General features: G+C 44.7%; 1 protein-coding gene across 10 annotated transcripts in view; it reads left to right on the top strand.

Moving 5' to 3' along the window:
* The window catches only part of NUDCD3 (NudC domain containing 3), a 73586-nt gene that overhangs the window by 8707 nt on the left and 40492 nt on the right, over positions 1 to 24387 (top strand). For all 10 annotated transcript variants that reach the window (XR_008998744.1, XM_036910289.2, XM_036910288.2 and 7 more), the window contains exon 2: positions 18233 to 18534. Coding sequence is in view for 9 of the 10 variants with exons in the window: in XM_036910289.2 (XP_036766184.2) it covers positions 18233 to 18534 (302 nt within the window). In the remaining variant the exon portion in view is untranslated. The remainder of the gene's footprint in view (positions 1 to 18232; positions 18535 to 24387) is intronic.

The raw sequence follows: 24387 nt of genomic DNA, 5'->3' as shown, positions 1-24387 counted from the left end.
TGGCTGGGAGCATCTGGCCAGCTTTGGTAACTGTGTTGGTTAAATTTTTGTAACTCTTGTAACTTCTTGATGTGACCTGTCTCTTACAAAATGAAGTCACTTATAAAATGGAATAGCTTATGTCAAGACACTTTAGTCAGGACTCCTCACCAGGTTAGGTGATTTGAGCAAAATCATAGAGCTGGAACTTAAAACTTCACTTTTCTGATTCCAGATCTTTCTGTTCTGTTAGTTAACCAGTTTCCTGAAAGGTGGGAACACTTTGGTTGAAGGTGACTGCGGCTTGCGCAAAAGATGTTGCCTGGAAGGGAGCGTTGACTGGACCCAGTGTGTGCTCATTATGTTAGGCCTTGTACATTCTGGGATGTTATTTAGTCCTGACACCTGGATGGTTGGTCTTTGCCCATTTTACAGAACTGATAGAGGTGATTCATGTATCTGATTACACGGTATAATGTTCAGACACTCTTACACATTAAGAGTAAGAGTGCCTGGCTTAAGAAGGTGGGGTTGGGGAGCAGGGCAGACGGAGGGGGACAACACACCAAAGATGACCCAAGATTTCGAACTTGGGTGGCTGCAGCAACAATAATGCATTAACTGAACTGTCACTTGAGGGGAAAGCTTGGATTTGAGATCGCTGACGGAAGCCTGCCCACAGGCAGTTGGAATCATGGCGTGGGGTCCTGCCAGAGATGGAGGAAGCAGTGTGGTTTGAGGGAGGGAAAAGCTGAGGGTGGAGGACAGCCCTTTGGAGAATGATCCTAGTGCAAGAATGGTGGGAGTTGGGGGCTGTGAGAGTGGTGGGGGTGCAGGCAGTGGGCAGGGCAGTGAGCTTCACAAAAATCCAGCAGGTTACAAGGCGTGCACTGTTTTCTGAAAGTGATTCCCAACCACCAGCATTCCTGCAGAACTTGAAACTTCCAACTTAAAAAATACCAGCATTCCCTGGTATTTCGGTTGGGTAGATCAGGGTAAGTCCTGGGGATCTGTTCTCATACCCCTGAAGCACCTGGCAGGATGCTTGCCCAGGTGCATGTGGTGTGGGGCAGGGGTTTTGTTGGAGGGTGCTCTTAGGGCCTGAGTCAGGTGGAGTGGTCACCACAGCCTTCCTTTGGCAGCGGCGTGGTCTCCTGATCTCACCCCTACAGGGTGGCAGAGACACACCCTGCAGTGGGCAGCTTGGAGTCTCTTCAGAGCACAGACAAAGAGGGTTGGATATGAGTGTTGGGAGGCTCTGTTCTGGAATTCAGGTTTTCCGCTCTTTGGGGTGTGGAATATTGGTGTAACGGAAAGCTTCTCAGACTCTACCACCCAATTCTAAGGGTCTGCACCACTTGGCCACACAGTGAAGGCCCGGCCGCACAGTGAAGACCCCGTCATAGCAAAGGTATGTGAACCTCAAGTTCCCTCCATGAAGCATTAGGATGTCTGCAGGAAAAAGTCATTTAGAATCTCACTTCACCCGTTTCAGGTTTTCAGGTGGCTTTGTTTAACCTGGGGTCTGCTTTGGGAAGCCTGCCTGGGGGTAGTTTCCCCAGGAGAATCAGGAAAGCCGGCTGTGCCTTCCTGCCATCGTTGAGTAGTCTTGGGAGGGTTGCTCTCCTGGGTCAGTTGTGCAGGCTGGTTGGCAGGGGGCGGTCACAGCTGTCCCAGCTCCAAGAGCCTGGGATTCTGGAATGAGTGCTGAAGCAGCAAATGCCTGGAGTTTGATGTGGGTGGCCATTGGGAGGCGGGCACTGAGGCAGCGAGGCATGGGCGTGGGGCTCCGTGGGTCCCCGGGTTAGCAGAGTGCCTTGCCGTGGCCATTTTTGTGGAGTTAAGATTAAGGGGTAGGAAACGGGGCATCAGAAGGCTGTGACTCTGAGGGCTGGGGTCTGGTGTCTGGGCGTGAGTGTGGAGGAGTGCTTACAGGTTCCCAGGTCCCCACAGAATCAGGAGTGGGTCTGGTCGGATGTCTGGTTCTCAGCCTTAGGGTGTTTGTGTGTCCCCTGCCCACACCTCCCATGGGTGTTGGGGCTTCCATGTAAGTGCGCTCTCGGTCACTAGAGGACCGCGGGCTACACACTTCACATCTGAGCTTAGTGCTTCCTCATTGAAAAGTTGTACTATCTTTGTCACAGCATTTTCACACGGGCTCTGGGAGAATGAAGACATTTGACCAGGTTTGGTATGTCAGTACCCTTTCTGTCTGTCTCCTGTTCAGTGCACAGACACGATTGCTTACTATTTATCTACACTCTAGCCCTTTGGAAAGTGATTCCTACCTACTTAAAATCTTTTATTTTATTGAGACTAATTTTTTAGAGCAGTTTTAGGTTTAAAACAAAATTGAGGGGAAGGTGCAGAGGTTTCCCATATACTCCCTGCACCCCCCAGAGCCTCCTCCTTTATCAACATCCCCCACCCCAGAGGGGTGCGTTTTTACAACTGATGGACCTATACTGGCACATCATAGTCACTCAGACTCTTGTTCTAATTCATGGATCACTGTTAGTGTTGTTCATCCTATGGATTTGGGCAAATGCATAATGTCATGTGTAATGCCATTCACTGCCTTAAAATCCTCTCTGCTCTGCCAGGCCATCCCTCCCACCCTCAACTCCTGGCAACCTGATCTTAGTACTCTCCATAGATATTAGTTACTTACTTTTTCTTGTATGTGTGGTATCATTGATATACAATCACATGAGCAACATTGTGGTGACTACATCCCCCCCATTATCAAGTCCCCAACACATACCCCATTACAGTCACTGTCCAGCAGCATAATAAGATGCTATACAATCACTACTTGTCTTCTCTGTGCTATACTTCCTTCCCTGTGTCACCCCTACATTACTTGTGCTAATCATAATGCGCCTTATACCCTTATCCCTCCCTTCCTACCCACCCTCCCCAGTCCCTTTCCCTTTGGTAACTGTTAGTCCATTCTTGGGTTCTGTGAGTCTGCTGCTGTTTTGCTCCTTCTTTGCTTGGTTGTTATACTCCACATTTGATACTTGTCTTTCTCCACCTGGCTAATTTCACTGAGCGTAATACCCTCTAGCTCCATCCATCTTGTTGTAAATGATAGGATTTGTTTTCTTCTTATGGCTGAATAATATTCCATTGTGTATATATACCACATCTTCTTTATCCATTCATCTACTGATGGACACTTAGGTTGCTTCCATTTCTTGACTACTGTAAATAGTGCTGTGATAAACATAGGGGTGCATATGTCTTTTTAATATGGGATCCTGTATTCTTAGGGTAAATTCCTAGGAGTGAAATGGTATTTCTATTTTGAGTTTTTTGAGGAACCTCCATACTGCTTTCCACAATGGTTGAACTAGTTTACATTTCCACCAGCTGTGTAGGAGGGTTCCCCTTTCTCCACAACCTCGCCAACATTTGTTATTGTTTGTCTTTTGGATGGAGGCGATCTTTACTGCTGTGAGGTGATACCTCATTGTGGTTTTCATTTGCATTTCTCTGATGACTAGTGATGTGGAGCATCTTTTCATGTGTCTGTTGGCCATCTGCATTTCTTTGGAGAACTGTCTGTTCAGCCCCTCTACCCATTTTTTAATTGGCTTGTTTGCTTTTTGTTTGTTGAGGTGTGTGAACTCTTTATATAATTTGGATGTGAACCCCTTATCAGATATGTCATTTATGAATATATTCTCCCATACCGTAGGATATCCTTTGCTGTACAGAATGGTGTCCTTTGCAGTATGGAGCGTTTTAGTTTGATATAGTCCCACTTGTTCATTTTTGCTTGTTTCCCTTGCCCGGAGAGATATGTTCATGAAGAAGTTGCTCATGTTTATGTCCAAGAGATTTTTGCCTATGTTTTTTCCTAAGAGTTTTATGGTTTAATGACTTACATTCAGGTCTTTGATCCATTTTGAATTTACTTTTGTATATGGGGTTAGACAATGATCCAGTTTCATTCTCTTACATGTAGGTGTCCAGTTTTGCCAACACCAGCTGTTGAAGAGGCTGTAGTTTCCCCATTGTATATCCATAGCTCCTCTATCATATATTAATTGACCATATATGCTTGGGTTAATATCTGGACTCTCTAGTCTGTTCCATTGGTCTATGAATCTGTTCTTGTGCCAGTACCAAATTGTCATGATTACTGTAGCTTTGAAGTAGAGCATGAAGTTGGGGAACATAATCCCCCCAGCTTTATTCTTCCTTCTCAGGATTGCTTTGGCTATTCGGGGTCTTTTGTGGTTCCATATGAATTTAGAACTATTTGTTCCAGTTGGTTGAAGAATGCTGTAGGTATTTTGACAGGGATTGCACTGAATCTGTAGATTGCTTTAGACAGAATGGCCATTTTGACAATGTTAATTCTTTCTACTCAAGTGTGTGGGATGAATTTCCATTTATTAGTGTCCTCTTTAATTTATCTCAACAGTGTCTTGTAGTTTTCAGGGTATAGGTCTTTCACTTCCTTGGTTAGGTTTATTCCTAGGTATTTTATTCTTTTTGATGTAATTGTGAATGGAATTGTTTTCCTGATGTCTCTTTCTGCTATTTCATCGTTAGTGAATAGGAATGCAGTAGATTTCTGTGTATTAATTTTGTATCCTGCAACTTTGCTGAATTCAGCTATTAGATCTAGTAGTTTTGGAGTGGATTCTTTAGGGTTTGTTATGTAGAATATTATGTCATCTGCAAACAGGGACAGTTTAACTTCTTCCTTGCCAATATGGATGCCTTTTATTTCTTTGTGTTGTCTGATTGCTGTGTTTAGGACCTCCAGAACTATGTTGAATGAAAGCAGGGAGAGTGGGCATCCTTGTCTTGTTCCTGATCTTAACGGAAAAGCTTTCAGCTTCTTGCTGTTAAGTATGATGTTGGCTGTGGGTCATGTATGGCTTTATTATGTTGAGGTACTTGCCCTCTATACCCATTTTGTTGAGACTTTTTATCATGAAAGAGTGTTGATTTTTTTTTTTTTTGTAGATAATTATTTTTTTATTGAAGGGTAGTTGACACACGGTATTACATTACATTAGTTTCAGGTGTACAACATAGTGATTCAACATTTATATACATGACAATTCTAGGTACCAGCTATCACCATACCAAGCTGTTACAATATCTTGACTATATTCATTACATCCCGGTTACTTATTATTTTACCATTGGAAGTGTATACTTTTTTTTTTTTTTTTTGTGAGGGCATCTCTCATATTTATTGATCAAATGGTTGTTAACAACAATAAAATTCTGTATAGGGGAGTCAATGCTCAATGCACAATCATTAATCCACCCCAAGCCTAATTTTCGTCAGTCTCCAATCTTCTGAGGCATAACAAACAAGTTCTTACATGGAGAACAAATTCTTACATAGTGAATAAGTTCTTACATGGTGAACAGTACAGAAGGGCAGCCATCACAGAAACCTTCGGTTTTGCTCAAGCATTATGAACTATAAACAGTCAGTTCAAATATGAATACTCATTTGATTTTTATACTTGATTTATATGTGGATACCACATTTCTCTCTTTATTATTATTATTTTTAATAAAATGCTGAAGTGGTAGATAGATACAAGATAAAGGTAGAAAACATAGTTTAGTGTTGTAAGAAAGCAAATGTAGATGATCAAGTGTGTGCCTGTAGACTATGTGTTAATCCAAGCTAGACAAGGGCAATAAAACATCCACATATGTAGAAGATTTCTCTCAGAACTGGGGGGTGAGGTTCTAAGCCTCACCTCTGTTGATCCCCAATTTCTCACCTGATGACACCCCTGCAACTGTGCCTGTCTTAGGTTGTTCCTCCCTTGAGGAATCTTACCCATCTCTGGCTAACCAGTCATCTTCCGGGGCCATACAGGGAAATGTAAAGTTGGTAAGTGAGAGAGAAGCCTTATTGTTTGAAATGGTTAGCTTTTTATTTCTTTGCATATTTATGCCCTGTAGCTTCTATGCCCAGCATTTGTCTTGAGGTATCTTTACCACTTGGAAGAATTATGATACTCGGTAAATTTGATATGAGGCATGAATTCTATTTAAGGGTTGTAATTAGGAAGGAAGAAGAAAAGCTATAGAAGTAGCAGGTGGCAGAAAATATGGGAAGACTGGTTATTTCTTTGACATATCTTCTTGTAGAGTAACTTCAGCATGTATAGGTTTTAAGCTACTACTTAAATTGTGCACACACATTAACAGAATAGGAGTATAGTTACATAACCAAAGCATACCTGTAATTACCAGCCATCTCCAGTGAAACCAAGAAAACCAGTTAGGCACCTTAGCCATTTGTGAAAACTTATCTATGATATGGTGGATATTGTCCGACTGAACTTAAACAGTCTGAGAGAATTCAGATAAACTAGAACAACCCATTCCTGGGGACTGTTCATATCCCATATGTTCTTTTAACAATAAATAGTCTGTGGTTGTAAGATTTTGGAGTGCTACAATTTGCACTTCTCCTAATTCTTGGTTGAGTTCCAACAGTATAGATCCAGTCCAACTTTTTGTTTTACTGTATGCACAGGCCAGCTTAGATATCTCCTTCATCATTCCCATGGCAAGTCCAGGAACTGGTTGGATGAGTGCATCTACAGCTGTAGCAGTGCGTGGATCTTTGTTGGGGTTTTTTGATGATCATCTTCTGGCATGAGTCTTCCAGAGAGTGCTGATGTTGGAAGTTCTTTTTCATGTCGTATCTTAGTTCATTTTCGGGGTAGCCCAATTAGGCTTTGATCCTCTGTATAAACACAAACAGACCCTTTGCCTACACTTTTATATGTCCTTTATGCTCTTGTGTAGTACTCATTGGAAGTTACCACACAGGAACTGCCCCTCTTTTTTTTTCTTTTTTTTTTGGTATCACTAATCTACACTTACATGATGAATATTATGTTTATTAGGCTCTCCCCTATACCAGGTCTCCCCTATAAACCCTTTTACAGTCACTGTCCATCAGCATAGCAAAATGTTGTAGAATCCCTACTTGCCTTCTCTGTGTTGTACAGCCCTCCCTTTTCTCCTACCCCCCCATGCATGCTAATCTTAATACCCCCCTACTTCTCCCCCGCCTTATCCCTCCCTACCCACCCATCCTCCCCAGTCCCTTTCCCTTTGGTACCTGTTAGTCCATTCTTGAGTTCTGTGGTTCTGCTGCTGTTTTGTTCCTTCATTTTTTCCTTTGTTCTTATATTCCACAGATGAGTGAAATCATTTGGTATTTCTCTTTCTCCGCTTGGCTTGTTTCACTGAGCATAATACCCTCCAGCTCCATCCATGTTGCTGCAAATGGTTGGATTTGCCCTTTTCTTATGGCTGAGTAGTATTCCATTGTGTATATGTACCACATCTTCTTTATCCATTCATCTATTGATGGACATTTAGGTTGCTTCCAATTCTTGGCTATTGTAAATAGTGCTGCGATAAACATAGGGGTGCACTGATCTTTCTCATACTTGATTGCTGCATTCTTAGGGTAAATTCCTAGGAGTGCAATTCCTGGGTCAAATGGTAGGTCTGTTTTGAGCATTTTGATGTACCTCCATACTGCTTTCCACAATGGTTGAACTAACTAACATTCCCACCAGCAGTGTAGGAGGGTTCCCCTTTCTCCACAGCCTCGCCAACATTTGTTGTTCTCTGTCTTTTGGATGGCAGCCATCCTTAGTGGTGTGAGGTGATACCTCATTGTAGTTTTAATTTGCATTTCTCTGATAATTAGCGATGTGGAGCATCTTTTCATGTGTCTGTTAGCCATCTGTGTTTCTTTTTTGGAGAACTGTCTGTTCAGTTCCTCTGCCCATTTATTAATTGGGTTATTTGTTTTTTGTTTGTTGAGGCGTGTGAGCTGTTTATATATTCTGGACGTCAAGCCTTTATCGGATGTGTCATTTTCAAATATATTCTTCCATACTGTAGGGTTCCTTTTTGTTCTATTGATGGTGTCTTTTGCTATACAGAAGCTTTTCAGCTTAATATAGTCCCACTTATTCATTTTTGCTGTTGTTTTCCTTGCCCGGGGAGATATGTTCAAGAAGAGGTCACTCATGTTTATGTCTAAGAGGTTTTTGCCTATGTTTTCTTCTAAGAGTTTAATGGTTTCATGACTTACATTCAGGTCTTTGATCCATTTTGAGTTTACTTTTGTATATGGGGTTAGACAATGGTTCAGTTTCATTCTCCTACATGTAGCTGTCCAGTTTTTCCAGCACCACCTGTTGAAGAAACTGTCATTTCACCATTGTATGTCCATGGCTCCTTTATCAAATATTAATTGACCATATATGTTTGGGTTAATGTCTGGATTCTCTAGTCTGTTCCATTGGTCTGTGGCTCTGCTCTTGTGCCAGTACCAAATTGTCTTGATTACTATGGCTTTATAGTAGAGCTTGAAGTTGGGGAGCAAGATCCCCCCTACTTTATTTGTCTTTCTCAGGATTGCTTTGGCTATTTGGGGTCTTTGGTGTTTCCATATGAATTTTTGAATTATTTTTTCCTGTTCATTGAAGAATGTTGCTGGTAGTTTCATAGGGATTGCGTCAAATCTGTCTATTGCTTTGGGCAGGATGGCCATTTTGACGATATTAATTCTTCCTAGCCACGAGCATGGGATGAGTTTCCATCTGTTAGTGTCCCCTTTAATTTCTCTTAAGAGTGACTTGTAGTTTTCAGAGTATAAGTCTTTCACTTCCTTGGTTAGGTTTATTCCTAGGTATTTTATTTTTTTTGATGCAATTGTGAATGGAGTTGTTTTCCTGATTTCTCTTTCTGTTGGTTCATTGTTAGTGTATAGGAAAGCCACAGATTTCTGTGTGTTGATTTTGTATCCTGCAACTTTGCTGTATTCCGATATCAGTTCTAGTAGTTTTGGGGTGGAGTCTTTAGGGTTTTTTATGTACAGTATCATGTCATCTGCAAATAGTGACAGTTTAACTTCTTCTTTACCAATCTGGATTCCTTGTATTTCTTTGTTTTGTCTGATTGCCGTGGCTAGGACCTCCAGTACTATGTTAAATAACAGTGGAGAGAGTGGGCATCCCTGTCTAGTTCCCGATCTCAGAGGAAATGCTTTCAGCTTCTCGCTGTACAATATAATGTTGGCTGTGGGTTTATCATAGATGGCCTTTATTATGTTGAGGTACTTGCCCTCTATTCCCATTTTGTTGAGAGTTAACATGAATGAATGTTGAATTTTGTTGAATGCTTTTTCAGCATCTATGGAGATGTTCATGTGGTTTTTGTCCTTCTTTTTGTTGATGTGGAGGATGATGTTGATGGACTTTCGAATGTTGTACCATCCTTGCATCCCTCGGATGAATCCCACTTGGTCATGGTGTATGATCCTTTTGATGTATTTTTGAATTCGGTTTGCTAATATTTTGTTGAGTATTTTTGCATCTACATTCATCAGGGATATTGGTCTGTAGTTTTCTTTTTTGGTGGGGTCTTTGCCTGGTTTTGGTATTAGGGTGATGTTAGCTTCATAGAATGAGTTTGGGAGTATCCCCTCTTCCACTATTTTTTGGAAAACTTTAATGAGAATGGGTATTATGTCTTCCCTGTATGTCTGATAAACTTCCGTGGTAAATCCATCTGGCCCGGGGGTTTTGTTCTTTGGTAGTTTTTTGATTACCGCTTCAATTTCGTTGCTGGTAATTGGTCTGTTTAGATTTTCTGTTTCATTCTGGGTCAGTCTTGGAAGGTTGTATTTTTCTAGGAAGTTATCCATTTCTCCTAGGTTTCCCAGCTTGTTAGCATATAGGTTTTCATAGTATTCTCTAATAATTCTTTGTATTTCTGTGGGATCCGTCGTGATTTTTCCGTCCTCGTTTCTGATACTGTTGATTTGTGTTGACTCTCTTTTCTTCTTAATAAGTCTGGCTAGAGGCTTATCTATTTTGTTTATTTTCTCGAAGAACCAGCTCTTGGTTTCATTGATTTTTGCTATTGTTTTATTCTTCTCAATTTTATTTATTTCTTCTCTGATCTTTATTATGTCCCTCCTTCTGCTGACCTTAGGCCTCATCTGTTCTTCTTTTTCCAATTTCGATACTTGTGAAATTAGACCATTCATTTGAGATTGTTCTCCCTTTTTAAAATATGCTTGGATTGCTATATACTTTCCTCTTAAGACTGCTTTTGCTGCGTCCCACAGAAGTTGGGGCTTAGTGTTGTTGTTGTCATTTGTTTCCATATATTGCTGGATCTCCACTTTGATTTGGTCATTGATCCATTGATTATTTAGGAGCGTGTTGTTAAGGCTCCATGGGTTTGTGAGCCTCTTTGCTTTCTTTGTACAGTTTATTTCTAGTTTTATGCCTTTGTGGTCTGAAAAGTTGGTTGGTAGGATTTCAATCTTTTGGAATTTTCTGAGGCTCTTTTTGTGGCCTAGTATGTGGTCTATTCTGGAGAATGTTCCATGTTCACTTGAGGAGAATGTGTATCCTGTTGCTTTTGGATGTAGAGTTGTATAGATGTCTATTAGGTCCATCTGTTCTACTGTGTTGTTCAGTGCTTCCCTGTCCTTACTTATTTTCTGCCCAGTGGATCTATCCTTTGGGGTGAGTGGTGTGTTGAAGTCTCCTAGAATGAATGCATTGCACTCTATTTCCCCCTTTAGTTCTGTTAGTATTTGTTTCACATATGCTGGTGCTCCTGTGTTGGGTGCATATATATTTAGAATGGTTATATCCTCTTGTTGGACTGAGCCCTTTATCATTATGTAGTGTCCTTCTTTATCTCTTGTTACTTTCTTTGGTTTGAAGTCTATTTTGTCTGATATTAGTACTGCAACCCCTGCTTTCTTCTCGCTGTTGTTTGCTTGAAATATGTTTTTCCATCCCTTGACTTTTAGTCTGTACATATCTTTGGGTTTGAGGTGAGTTTCTTGTAAGCAGCATATAGATGGATCTTGCTTTTTTATCCATTCTATTACTCTGTGTCTTTTGATTGGTGCATTCAGCCCATTAACATTTAGGGTGACTATTGAAAGATATGTACTTATTGCCATTGCAGGCTTTAAATTCGTGGTTACCAAAGGTTCAAGGTTAGCCTCTTTAGTATCTTACTGCCTAACTTAGCTCGCTTATTGAGCTGTTATATACACTGTCTGGAGATTCTTTTCTTCTCTCCCTTCTTATTCCTCCTCCTCCATTCTTCATATGTTGGGTGTTTTGTGCTGTGCTCTTTCTAGGAGTGCTCCCATCTAGAGCAGTCCCTGTAAGATGTTCTGTAGAGGTGGTTTGTGGGAAGCAAATTCCCTCAGCTTTTGTTTGTCTGGGAATTGTTTAATCCCACTGTCATATTTGAATGATAGTCGTGCTGGATACAGTATCCTTGGTTCAAGGCCCTTCTGTTTCATTGTATTAAATATATCATGCCATTCTCTTCTGGCCTGTAGGGTTTCTGTCGAGAAGTCTGATGTTAGCCTGATGGGTTTTCCTTTATAGGTGACCTTTTTCTCTTTAGCTGCCTTTAAAACTCTTTCTTTGTCCTTGATCTTTGCCATTTTAATTATTATGTGTCTTGGTGTTGTCCTCCTTGGATCCTTTCTGTTGGGGGTTCTGTGTATTTCCGTGGTCTGTTCGATTATTTCCTCCCCCAGTTTGGGGAAGTTTTCAGCAATTATTTCACCTAAGATACTTTCCATTTCTTTTCCTCTCTCTTCTTCTGGAACCCCTATAATACGGATATTGTTCCTTTTGGATTGGTCACACAGTTCTCTTAACATTGTTTCATTCCTGGAGATCCTTTTATCTCTCTCTATGTCAGCTTCTATGCGTTCCTGTTCTCTGGTTTCAATTCCATTAATGGCCTCTTGCATCCTATCCATTCTGCTTATAAACCCTTCTAGAGTTTGTTTCATTTCTGGGATCTCCTTTCTGGCATCTGTGATCTCCCTCCGGACTTCATCCCATTTCTCTTACGTATTTCTCTGCATCTCTGTCAGCATGTTTATGATTCTTATTTTGAGTTCTTAGTCCGGAAGACTGGTTAGGTCTGTCTCCTTCTCTGGTGTTGTCTCTGTGATCTTTGTCTGCCTGTAGCTTTGCCTTTTCATGGTGATAGGAATAGTTTGCAGAGCTGGGACGAGTGACGGCTGGAAGAACTTCCCTTCTTGTTGGTTTGTGGCCCTCCTCTCCTGGTAGAACAGCTACGTCTAGTGGCTTCTTCTGCGCAGCTGCGCGCAGACAGGGTTTCTGCTTCCTGCCAGGCTGCTATGGAGTTTATCTCTGCTGTTGCTGTGGGCGTGGCCTGGTTCGGGCCTCTGCTCCAAAGTGGTGAAGTCGCGTTGGAGGGGGAGCGGCCTAGAGGCTATTTATCTCCGTAAGGTGCCTCCCTGCTCCCTGCAGCCCAGGGGTTAGGGTGCCCAGAGGTCCCTGGTTTCCCTACCTCTGGATTAAGTGTCCCACCCTGCCCCTTTAAGACTTCCAAAAAGCACCCACCAAAACAAAACAATGACACCCCCCCCAAAAAAATGTGGCCGCTCGTTTTTCTTTATTCTCCGGTGCCAGCCTCAGGCATCTGCTCACCGGTCTTGCTGCCCTGTTTCCCTAGTATTGGGGGCCCTATCCCTTTAAGACTTCCAAAAAGCGCTCGCCAAAACAAAACAGCAAAAAAAAAAAAAAATGGTCGCGCGCTTTTCTTATGTCCTCCGGCACCTGGCCTCCGTTGCCCGCTCACTGTTCTTGCTGCCCTGTTTCCCTAGCATCCAGGGCCCCCATGGGCACGTACTGTGTCTGCACTCTGGCCCGTATGGCTGGGGCTGGGTGTTCGGCAGTCCTGTACTCCGTCTCCCTCCCGCTCTGCCTATTCTTCTCCCGCCGGGAGCTGGGGGGATGGGCGCTCGGCTCCTGCCGATCTGGGGCTTGTATCTTACCCCCTTCGCCAGGCGCTGGGTTCTCGCAGGTGCGGATGTGGTCTGGATATTGTCCTGTGTCCTCTGGTCTTTATTCTAGGAAGGCTTGTCTTTGTTATATTTTCATAGATATATGTGGTTTTGGGAGGAGATTTCCGCTGCTCTACTCACACCGCCATCTTCCGCCCATGGGGATGTTGAATTTTGTCAAATGCTTTTTCAGCATCTATGGAGGTGATTGTGTGACTTTTGTCCTTTTTTTATTGATGTAGTGGATGATGTTGGTAGATTTTTGAATGTTGTGCCATCCTTGCATCCCTGGGATGAATCCCCCTTGATCATGATGTATGATCCTCTTGGTGTATTTTTGAATTCGGTTTTCTAATACTTTGTTGAGTATTTTTGCATCTGTGTTCATCAGGGATATTGGTCTGTAGTTTTCTTTTTTTGTTGTGTCTTTGCTTGGTTTTTGTATTACAGTGATGCTGGCTTTAAGGAATGAGTTTGGAAGTGTTTCCTCATCTGCTAGTTTTTGGAAAACTTTAAGGAGAATGGGTATTATGTCTTCTCTAAATGTCCTTTAAAATTCAGTGGTGAATCCATCTGGTCCGGGAGCTTTGTTCTCAGGTAGTGTTTTGATTACCGATCCAATTTCATTGCTGGTAATTGGTCTGTTCAGATTTTCTGTTTCTTCCTTGGTCAGCCTTGGAAGGTTGTCTTTTTCTAGAAAGTTGTCCATTTCTTCTAGGTTATCCAGCTTGTTAGCACATAATTTTTCAAAGTATTCTCTAATAATTCTTTGTATATCTGTGGTGTCCATAGTGATTTTTTCTTTCTCATTTCTGATTCTGTTTATGTGTGTAGACTCTCTTTTTTTCTTTATAAGTCTGGCTAGGGATTTATCATTTTGTTTACTTTCTCAAAGAACCAGCTCTTGGTTTCATTAATTTTTCTATTGTTTTATTCTTCTCAATTTTATTTATTTCATCTCTGATCTTTATTATGTCCCTCCTTCTACTGACTTTGGGGCTCATTTGTTCTTCTTTTTTCTAGTTTCAATAATTGTGAATTTAGACTGTTCATTTGGGTTTGTTCTTTCTTCTTTAAATAGGCCTGGATTGCTGTTCACTTTCCTCTTAGAACTGCCTTCGCAGTGTCCCACAGAAGTTGGAGCATTGTGCTGTTGTTGTCATTTGTCTTCATATATTGCTTGATCTCTGTTTTAATTTAGTCATTGATCCATTGATTATTTAGGAGCATGTTGTTAAGCCTCCATGTGTTTGTGTGTTTGTGAGCCTTTTTGTTTTCTTTGTACCGTTTATTTCTAGTTTCATATCTTTGTGATCTGAGAAGTTGGTTGGTACAATTTCGGTCTTTTTGAATTTGCTGAGGCTCTTTTTGTGGCCTAGTATGTGGTCTATTCTGGAAAATGTTCCATGTGCACTTGAGAAGAATGTGTATCCTGCTGCTCTTGGGTGGAGTGTTCTATAGATGTCTGTTAGGTCCATGTTGTCTAATGTGTTGTTCAATGCCTCTATGTCCTTACTTATTTTCTGTCTGATTGATGAATCCTTTGGAGTGAGTGGTATGTTTAGTCTCCTAAAATTAATGCATTGCATTCTATTTCCCCCATTAATTCTGTTAGTATTTGTTTCACATATATAGGTCCTCCTGTGTTGGGTACATATTTATAATGGTTATGTCGTCTTGTTGGACTGATCCCTTTATCATTATGTAATGTCCTTCTTTATCTCATGTTACTTTCTTAGTTTTGAAGTCTATTTTGTCTGATACGAGCACTGCAACACCTGCTTTTTTCTCCTTATTGTTTGCATGAAATGTCTTTTTCCATCCCTTCAGTTTCAATCTGTGTGTGTCTTTGGGTTTGAAGTGAGTCTCCTGTAGGCAGCATAAAGATGTGTCTTACTTTTTTATCCATTCTGTAACTCTGTGTCTTTTGATTTGTGCATTTGGTGCATTTACGTTTAGAGTGATTATTGACAGATAGGTACTTATTGCCATTGCAGGCTTTGGATTTGTGGTTACCAAAGGTTCAAGGGCAGTTTCTTTACTATCTAGCAGTCTACCTTAACTTGCTTATTACTCTATTATAAATACAGTCTGATGATTCTTTTTCCTCTCCCTTCTTTTTCTTCCTCCTCCACTGTTTATATGTTATTTGTCATAGTCTCTTTGTGTATCCCTTGACTGACTTTGTGGGTAGCTGACTTAATTTTGCGTTTGGTTAGTATTTAGTTGGTCTACTTCCTTTGCTATGGTTTTATTTTCTCTGGTGACAGCTATTTAGTCTTAGGCACATTTCCAGGTAGAGCAGTCCCTTTAAAATACACTGTAGAGATGGTTGTTGGAGGTAAATTCCCTCAATTTTTTCTTATATGGAAATTGTTTAATCTCTCCTTCACATTTAAATGATAGTTTTTCTAGACAGAGTATTGTTGGTTTGAGGCCATTCTGTTTCATTGCATTGAACATATCATGCCACTCCCTTCTGGCCTGTAAGCTTTCTGCTGAGAAGTCTGATGATAGCCTGATGGGTTTTCCTTTATAGGTGATCTTTTTTCTCTCTCTGGCTTCTTTTAATACTCTGTTCTTGTCTTTTATCTTTGCCATTTTAATTATTATGTCTTGGTGTTATCCTCCTTGAGTCCCTTGTGTTGGGATATCTGTAGACTTCCATGGCCTGAGAGACTATTTCCTTCCCCAGATTGGGGAAGGTTTCAGCAATTATTTCTTCACTTTTTCTTTCTCTTCTTCTGGTACCCCTATAATGCAAATACTGTTCTGTTTGGATTGGTCACACAGTTTTCTTAACATTCTCTCATTCCTAGATCCTTTTTTCTCTCTCTGCCTCAGCTTCTCTGTATTCTTGTTAGACTCTGAGATCTAGTCCATTAACTGTCTCCTCCACCTCACCTAATTTGCTTTTAAATCCCTCCATTGTTTGGTTCATTTCAGTTATCTCCTGAATTCATCCCTTAGCTCTTGAATGTTTTTCTGTAGCTCCAATAGCATGCTTATGACTTTTATTTTGAATTCTTTTTCAGGGAGATTGGTGATTTCAGTCTCACCGAACCCTCTTGATGGTGTTTGAGGGATTTTGGATTGAACAACGTTCTTCTGCCTTTCCGTAGTCCTGGAGTGATGGGAGTGGTTGCCGGCGAGTGGCGCGGGCGTCAGCTGAGGAAACAAAGTCCTTTCCTCCTTGCCGGTTGCTGTACCTGTCTCTGCTGTCTGCTGGTTAACTGCATGTAGGGAGCAGCCTGTGGGTTATTCCCCTAAACTGCCATGGGCAGGTGGCCCTCGGTATGGCCTAGGGCAATGGCAGGGGTCACAGGCGAGTGGCTTGGGATCTTCCACGAGAACAATGCCCCATTCATGCCTCCCAGTCTCAGCGTCTGTGTCTGCTGTCTGTGCCGGTTAACCTTGTGCAGGGAGCAGCCTCTGAGTCCGGGCCAGTTAGCCACGGGCAGGGAGAATCCTCTGCATTAAGCTGTGTAGTTGCCATAGGCAAGGCTGCCCTCCTGCTGGTCTGCAGCAATGGCGGGGACAACCTGTTAGCGCGCAAGTGCCAGCGGGGGGGATGGAGCGGCAGGCTGCTTATCAAGATGAGGGGCCCTTCGTGGCTGCGTTGCCAACCAGGGGGATAGGGCGCCTGAAGCTCCTGAGAGTTCCCAGCCTGCTGGGCTGAGTGTGCCAGGATGATTTTGTCCACCTGTTCCTTTTCCTAAACCCTTGCCTCTTTCAGTCTTTTAAAGCGCCTGCTTTTCTTTTGTCCTAGGGCAGCCAGTTGTGGGAACCTGTTCAGTCTTAGTCTCAGACTTTGCTTTCAGCTACTCTAATCTCCAGAGTACCATGCAATGTGGGTCTGTGCTCCCAGGGTAGATTTCTAGGACTGGGTATTTATCTGTCCTGTGTTTCCACTAACCACCCCCAATCCCTGATTCTTTTCCTCCTGCTGGTGAGCTGGGGATGGGGGTAGTTCTCGGGTCTCATCAGGTCACGGCTTTTTACTTTACCATTTTCTGTGAGATGTTGACTTCTCCCAGATGTAGACTGGCTGGTGTACTGTTACTTCTGTTTACTCTTTTAGGAATAGTTGTATTTGCTGTATTATAAAAATATATGTGGTTTGGGGAGGGATTTCCACCACACTACTCATGTCGTCATCTTTTCTCCATAGGTTTTTTTGGAGAATGTTAGAGGGTTGAAATCACCAGCCCGGAGCCTTATCAGATTGATTTCTTTCACTTAGTGGTGTCATTAAGGTTTCATAGCTCGAGAGTTTATTTTTTAAAATTTGCTGAGTAATATCCCATCATCTGGATAGGCCACAGTTTATCCATTCTCCCACTGAAGGGCATTTAGGTTGCTTCCATGTTTTCGCAACAATAAATTGAGCTGCTATAAACTTACCTATGCAGGTTTCTGTGTGAACAAGTTTTCAATCTGCTGGGTGAACACCAAGGAATGTGTAAGAGTCTGCTTCCCCTACCTTCCTGCCTCAGCCGCTGGAGGAACTTTGCTGATGCCCCACCTCTTGAGCTGAAACATTCCCTCCTGTGGAACCCAGAGCCCCTTCCTTCTAAGGCACTTCCGTAGGTTTCTTCACTGGTGGTGTGCATTTGGCTCCCACTCAGTGACATTGCAGGTGTTACTCAGGCCTCCTGTCAGAGTTGTCACACGTGGTCTGTCGTGGCCATGCTGCATGTAAGGTTACATGCTTCCTGGAGTGATGCCCAAAAAATGCCATATTTCGTGTGTACCTGTCAGGTGGAGAGCCCCATCACCTTTATGGGTGTGACTGTGTCCCAGAAAAAGATTAAGTGCTGAGTTTTGAGTTCTTAGAGGGTTGGAGGTGTCATTTCAGCTTTTTGTGTTCTTGCATGTTGTAGCCACTTTGTGGCTGTTAGTGGAATAAAATTTCCAAATAAGACCCAAACCAGCCCCAGCCATGCAATGTGGGAAGATGGCAACATTCCAGTAGTCTGTTTGTATTTGTGGATTGTAATTCACCTGGGTTCCCATCCTCCCTTCTGAGCCTCAGCACTGGTACCTCGACAGCATGAAGGACCAGGACTGTGTTTTTTGCTTGTGAACAGGATTGTCTGGGAGCTGTAAAAACAATGACAGGTGAGACCACTGAGTTAGGCATCCTGCATGTTCCAGAGCTGGGCTTAAGGGTACGTAAATGCTATGAGCCTGACTTGTGAGGTTTCATTTGTGTGAGGTGCATTTCCATTTTGCTGATGGTAGTGTGTGCCAGCCTACTGCTTTTTCATTCTCTGCTGACCAGGTTTTACTTTTTTTCTACAGAATGGGTGTCCCGCACCAGGCAGGTGAACTCATCACTGGATTGCTGTTTGATTTTAGGTATTCAAAACCTTTGATGAGCTGGCCCGTCAGGATGATGAGAAGAGGAGAAAGGAACTGGAAGAGAAAGTCCGGAAGAAGGAGGAAAAGGAGGCTACCGCCGCTGCGGCCGAGCTGGAGCCAGTCCCAGCACCAGTTCAGGAGGTGGAGATCGACTCCACCACAGACTCGGACAGGCCTCGGGGGCCTCTGGGCCCACAGGGCACTGTGCAGGAGGCAGCCCGCAAGTCAGAGGAGGCAGAGCCGCCAGGAGCGCCAGCTGCTATGCCTGAAGCCCCAAGGGGACCACTGGCTCTTCCCGGGTAAGGATTTCCACTTTGCAGCCTTTTTTCCCTGGGCATCTGCTGGTTGGGTTTGCCCTCAAGTACTGTTCACGTGGTGACGCACCGATTCTCAGCATTTATTTATCTCTTCGTGTCTGTAAACTGCATTGTGGCACTTGGGTTACATAGGGTGGGACATCAAGTTGCTTTGGCCTTTTTTCTCCTTTGGAGGTGAAGTATTCATGTGTCTGCAGTCGCAGAGGTAGTTGAGAGCTAGAGCCAGAGCAGCACTGGGCTCATGGTTATGCTGAGGGACCTACCGATCCTTGGGGGCTTTGCCTCAGGGTCTTGACTCTGTGTCTTTCCCTGTAGGAGCAGTGCTGGGACGTCTATCTACGGCCCTTGGTCTGAGGTGCACCTGCAGAGGAGAGGCTGTCTGATCGGGGGCCTGTGGACCCAGAGTCCCCTTAAGACTGCCACTCTGTAAATGTGGCAGTGTGCCTTCCGTGCCTCATCTTCATGAAGGGAGGACAGAGATGCTTGCAGGCTGCTTCAGTACTGTGAGCCAGAGGTCCTGCAGCTGAGACAGCCAGGGCTTGACTCAAGCCGGGTGCTGTCCTGTGCTCGCTTTGTGGGACTCTGTTCCCTTGGGCTTCTCTCTGGGTGAGAAGAGCTGCTCATCCCATGTGAGCTGAGGCCGAGTCTGAGAGATGGGACAGCTTGATGCCCTGGCCTCTGCTCCAGGAGAACTGGATCTCTCCCTCTGGAAGGATGGCTCCACCTCATCCCTTCTCTATCTTAACTTCCCTTCTGCTCTTCCTTCTCCGTGCCCTCTCCCTCCCACCCACTGGGGGCGGCTTTGAACGGAGTTCCTGGTTGAGGAAACAACAGGAAAGTGGAGTGGGGGCGGGCCCTGCTTGTGAGGGCAGGCTTCCCTGAAGGGGAGGTTTATCCCTGGACAGCAACTTGTCCTGTTTCTGGAGACTTCCACATGGGTCCCCTCTGTCACGTAGGCCCATTCTTTGTTGTCAGGCTCTTAATAGAACTCTGCTGCTGGTTCCGTTTCTTTGGTTGAACCCTGATGTACACAGGTATTCTCATGATGGAGCACTGTGAGTAAAGCAGGCTTCAAATGAATAACAAATTTAGAAAACGTAAGGTGCGTGCAGCAAAAAAGCCTGGAATGAACTAGATTATTGACAGTGGCTTTCACAACGTGGTGGGTACCAAGTGTTTTATTGTCATTTTTGGCCCTGACTTCGTTTTCCTAATATTTCTGCAGTGAGCATACATTTTGTTTTACTAACTTTTTTGTATTTTTGTAATTTCTGAAAGCTTTATTAGAAGAGGGGGTTTGTTTGATTTTGAGGAAGAGACTAGAATAGCTGCCTCATTGTCCCACAGAGACCCCATTTTTTACTTCTGAACCAGTGGGTTGTGGTCTGGGTTATAGTTGGTTAGTTTCTGAGTCCACCACAGTGTTAGTGTGGAGAGGAGCCTCAGGCGCATTCTCGATGGCAGAGGCAAGTGGTGCATGACCAGCGCTTCTGAGAACTGGGGGTTTTGTGGCCTTGTGGTGTGACTGGCTTTCCATGAGCAGTACAGGAGGCTTGGTGCAGACCTCGTTCTGTGGGGAGTGCTGTGACTAGTCTGGCGGTAGAGTGTGAAAGCCTGCCTGTCCCCATTGCCCCTTGGGAACCTCTTGTTAGTCCCAGGATCACTTATCCTGTAAACTGCAGACCTGGAATTCTTTTAACTAAGTCATTCAAGGAGGCTGCTCTTTAGGTCCTTGGCACCCTATCCAAACCAGGTACCTAGGATCCAGGTCTGCAACACTTCATTTCTAATAACTCCCGTTTGCCGCCAATTTGCTGGTGGTTCTGCCCCCTGTTTGGTAGTGATGATGGCAGACTCCCTTCTCTGAGTCTACAGAGAGTCACACACATTTGTTTAATTCAAACAAATTCAACATAGAAATGGAATAATGGAATGAGGTAACAAAAATGTATGTATCTGTATTTTACATGTGTATTTTTAGTATAGGCTGTTCATTGTATATGGGATGATTTGCCTAACAGGACAGGTCGCTGTTGTGGAGCAGTTCAGTGTTGACAGATGCAGAGCCGAAGGCCATTCCAGTGAGGACGCGGAGGCCCTGCGGCTCCGGTCTGGCTTCCTCTCTGGAGTCATCCCCTGCTCCCCCAGGTCCTGCCCACCGTGGGTCTGCCTACTGCCTAGTGGTGGTATACACATTCACTTACATATAATGATGTACAGATTGTGTACTGGTTTTGGGGTGACAGGCATTTGAGGGGATTCTAATTTCCCTGTCACTCTGACTTTGTCCTTGTTCCTACTCTTCTGTGTGTGGCATAGGGGCATCTCTGCTGTCAGGAGCAGAGATGCCCCTATGCCAGTGCTTCAAATGCCCTTGTATCCCTTAGAGGAGAGAGAGAATGTGGGCCCTCTGCCATCTCCTCGCCCTCATGAGGCAGCATTAGGAAGGTGCCTGTGGTCTGTAGAGCGTCAGAGTGAGTGGGTGTAGAGTCAAGGTGAGGCCAGTGTGGGCGCAGCTGCTGAGGGTCTCTGTGTTTACGTGGAGGCGGCCAGGACTGCAGGAGGACAGCGGGGCACAAAACAGACTACCCCCATCGCATCACTGCCCCGGCCACTGTCAGGTGCTTCTCAGAGCTGCCCTCCCTGGGTTCTCTCTAGGGTGCCGTCTGGGGTCTGGCCCCGCGACGCTGCACTGGGTCCTGGAGTTCACCTCTTGACGGGCAGGTTCTGCTGTAGGTGACACCGTGGTGACTGCATTTGCTGGTGCTGGGATGTTCCTGAAAATGTACAAACAGCTGTGCCCCTTGGGCTTTTGTCTTTACAAATCACAAACAGAATTCTTCAGAAAGGAAGCGAAAGAAGAGTAGTGCTAAGCTGTTGTCATGCCTAGAAACAATGCCTCTGCCCTAGGGGCCAGGCTGGATGAGGGCTGGCATCCCCGCTGTCCACCTTTAGTGGTGAAACCTCCCTGGGGTCTGCGCAGGCCCCTTCCACCCTGTGCAAGCAGAGCTGCATGAGATGGGGTGAGGGTGAGCTGCCTGGGGAAGGACAGCATAGTTTGGAAGGGAGATGTCAGGTTCCTCATGGTGCCCTCGTGGCTGCTTTGTCTCCCAGATGGTCCTCTGTTCAGCCACCCTGGCACTGTGTGGTTCCAGCGCAGGGCTGGGCCACCGCACCCCAGAGCCTAATGCACCCGGTCCCTCTGTGCCCCTCCACAGGTCACTCTGCCTCCTGTGAGAGTGTGTTGTCCTCACCTGGTGGAGGCTGGCTTCCCCATGGTTCAGATCAGGTGTGTGCTGAATGTGCTCCTCAGCCTCTTCTCTGGTTCTGCTCACCTGCCTGGTGTCTCTGCCCTGGAGGTTCCTTGGGGGGCTGTCTGGAGAACAGGAGAGGGTGCTCTTGGCTGGGCATCCCGTCTGTGTGCAGTCACACTGTCTGAGGGCTTGTCATACAGGCAGCTCTGTCTCAGTGGGTCCCAGCTCTCCAGGGCCTGGTGCAGGAGGCCCTTTGAGAGCGGCCTGTGGACAGACCAGACACTACCCATATCACCCACGCTGTGGGCTGGGGCCGGGGATGGCTTGGGCTCATGGAGATACACACGTGCAGCCCTTTGTCAGCACTGCTTCCCTTTCCAAGACGCGAGCAGGCTGCCCGGTTCTCTCATGTACTCCATGTAGGCTGTTGGGGAAATGAAGATATGAGTACAAAGAAACAAGCGTCCAACACTCTGTTAGCTTTCTGGGATACTGTCTACAGTGTTTTCAGTGCATGTCCCTGTGTGTGACTACCCACCTGCACCGCACTCTGGACCCTCGGTGTCTGCTGCAGCCTACTCCAGGAGACAGCCTAGTCCCTGTTGGCAGCTCAGCCCAGGGTGCTCGGGGACAGAATGCGAACTCCCACGGCATTTCCTAGGTTGCAGGGAAAATAAATACAAAATATAAAGAATAAAAATTTTGGAAAACAGAAACATTTTACAAAGGAAGGTATGGATAGTGGTTGCATTTAGGGAGCACGCACTTCCAATTACCCTTGTAACTTTCAGAAATGTTTGCCTTCAATCCACCTGCCAATTTGCTACATCAGGTAACTGCCAGATTGTGGGAAACTCAGTGTCCAAACAACCTATTTTTTTTTTTTTTTTAACAAATACACTTTGAGAAAATAAAAGAAATTGAAGGTGAGCTACAAATGATGTGTTATTGGAAATTATAGATTTAAACTTTCACTAGCATATGAGAAAACTGGAAACTTAAATACTGGTTGAAATATTTACAGATGAAATGGTGAGGTATTGACTTCAGAGTAACATGGGAGGGGAGACGTGTTGGGTTGGCAGCGAGGATGTGCAGGTTCACTGCATTCTTGTCTCCTTTCCTCACCTTTTTATTTAAGTTCTAACTAATAGATTTTTGCAAGGTGCATATATTTCCTTTTCAGTGGAAACAAACAAGCGAACATAGAAAGGTACGCTTCTTTGGTGTTAAAGAAAAATCCTGAAGCAGAAGCTGATTGTTCGCTTTGAAAAGTATCTTGCAGATCCTCCTGGTTATAGTTGCTTTCTCCCTAGCACAGCAGTGCAGACATCAGTGGCTAGGCCTCTGAGCCCACTGTGCCCTGCTTCCATTCCTGGTGATTGGCCAGCTCTGTCTTGGAACTGCATTGAGGCACAATGCTCACCACTGTACATGTTGGTTTCTCCATCTGCACAGGGAAGCGGGTTGGTTCTCACATCTGTGCAGTTGCAGGGGGAAGACTCCCAGGTGACTCACGCCTCTTCCTCCCCCTCACATGCCCTCTGACACCCCTCACGCCCACAGCTAGGATGCCAGGTCACTCTCCGAGATGGCTTCAGAATCTGCCAGACTTAGACACTGCTGTAAGATAAATAGGTCAGGCTCTTCTAAAAACAAAGCCTGTCAGCTGTAAATGAATCTCAAAATAAAAACAAAAACACAGTGGTTCTAGAGGGAAAAAGTACCTCTGAGGAATAACCTACATCAGGTCTTCCTGCCTTGTGCTGTAAGTCAGATCCTCTGGAGGCCTCTTCTGCCTGTGATCCCTGCAGGAGGGGCAGGTTCTCGGTGAGTGACCAGGAGGGTGGCACAGCAGCTGACCAGGTGATGCTGGGCCTACACTCTGCGGCAGGCCACCTGGCTCAGTTGTGTGGAGAAGCTGGACACCTCCTTGGGCCCTGTTTTCCGGTCGCTCTGCTCTGGGTGAGGTGATGGTGAGCCCTTGTCCCCAGCGCGCAGCACTCATCCACACGTGACATAATCCAGAATGGGGAGGATGCAAGAATGTCATATGCCCATACAGCCTCCAGTGGAGTGGGTGCCAGCACATGATGTAGCGCTGTGAACGTTCTTGGTGCGCAGTGCCGTCCCCGGTGTGCAGTGAGGAGCAGGCCCAGACCCATGTGGAAGGTGAGCAGTGGAGTGGGTTTGCCTGGGGAGCGCAGCCTGTGGCTGTTCTTGGCAGTCACCAGGGCTTTCTCCTGCAGATTCCTGGGCCTGCCTCTGGAGATCTGATTGGGCTGGTGGGTGTGGCCACATTGGAGTTTTCAGAAGCTTTCCGGGTGATTGACTGCAGCCTCTCTGTGTCCCATGTGTGGGTGCAGCATCATTCATCCCCACTGAGTGTAATTACGTTCCCAATCTGCCGCCATCACAAATGGTGCCATGTGTGTCTCTTGGGAACATGTGTATGTATCTCTTGGATGAGTTCCCAGAACAGGAATTACTGGGTCAAACGGCATGGCATTAGTAATGTTGGTGGATATTGCTAAATTGGCCCCAGAGAGACCATGCCATTTTGTCCCTGCTCTGCCAGGCT

The sequence above is a fragment of the Manis pentadactyla genome, chromosome 7 (assembly GCF_030020395.1).
Source record: "Manis pentadactyla isolate mManPen7 chromosome 7, mManPen7.hap1, whole genome shotgun sequence".
Taxonomy (NCBI): domain Eukaryota; kingdom Metazoa; phylum Chordata; class Mammalia; order Pholidota; family Manidae; genus Manis; species Manis pentadactyla.
Note: the sequence above shows the minus strand (reverse complement) of the source record. Positions and strands in the feature narration are given on the sequence as shown.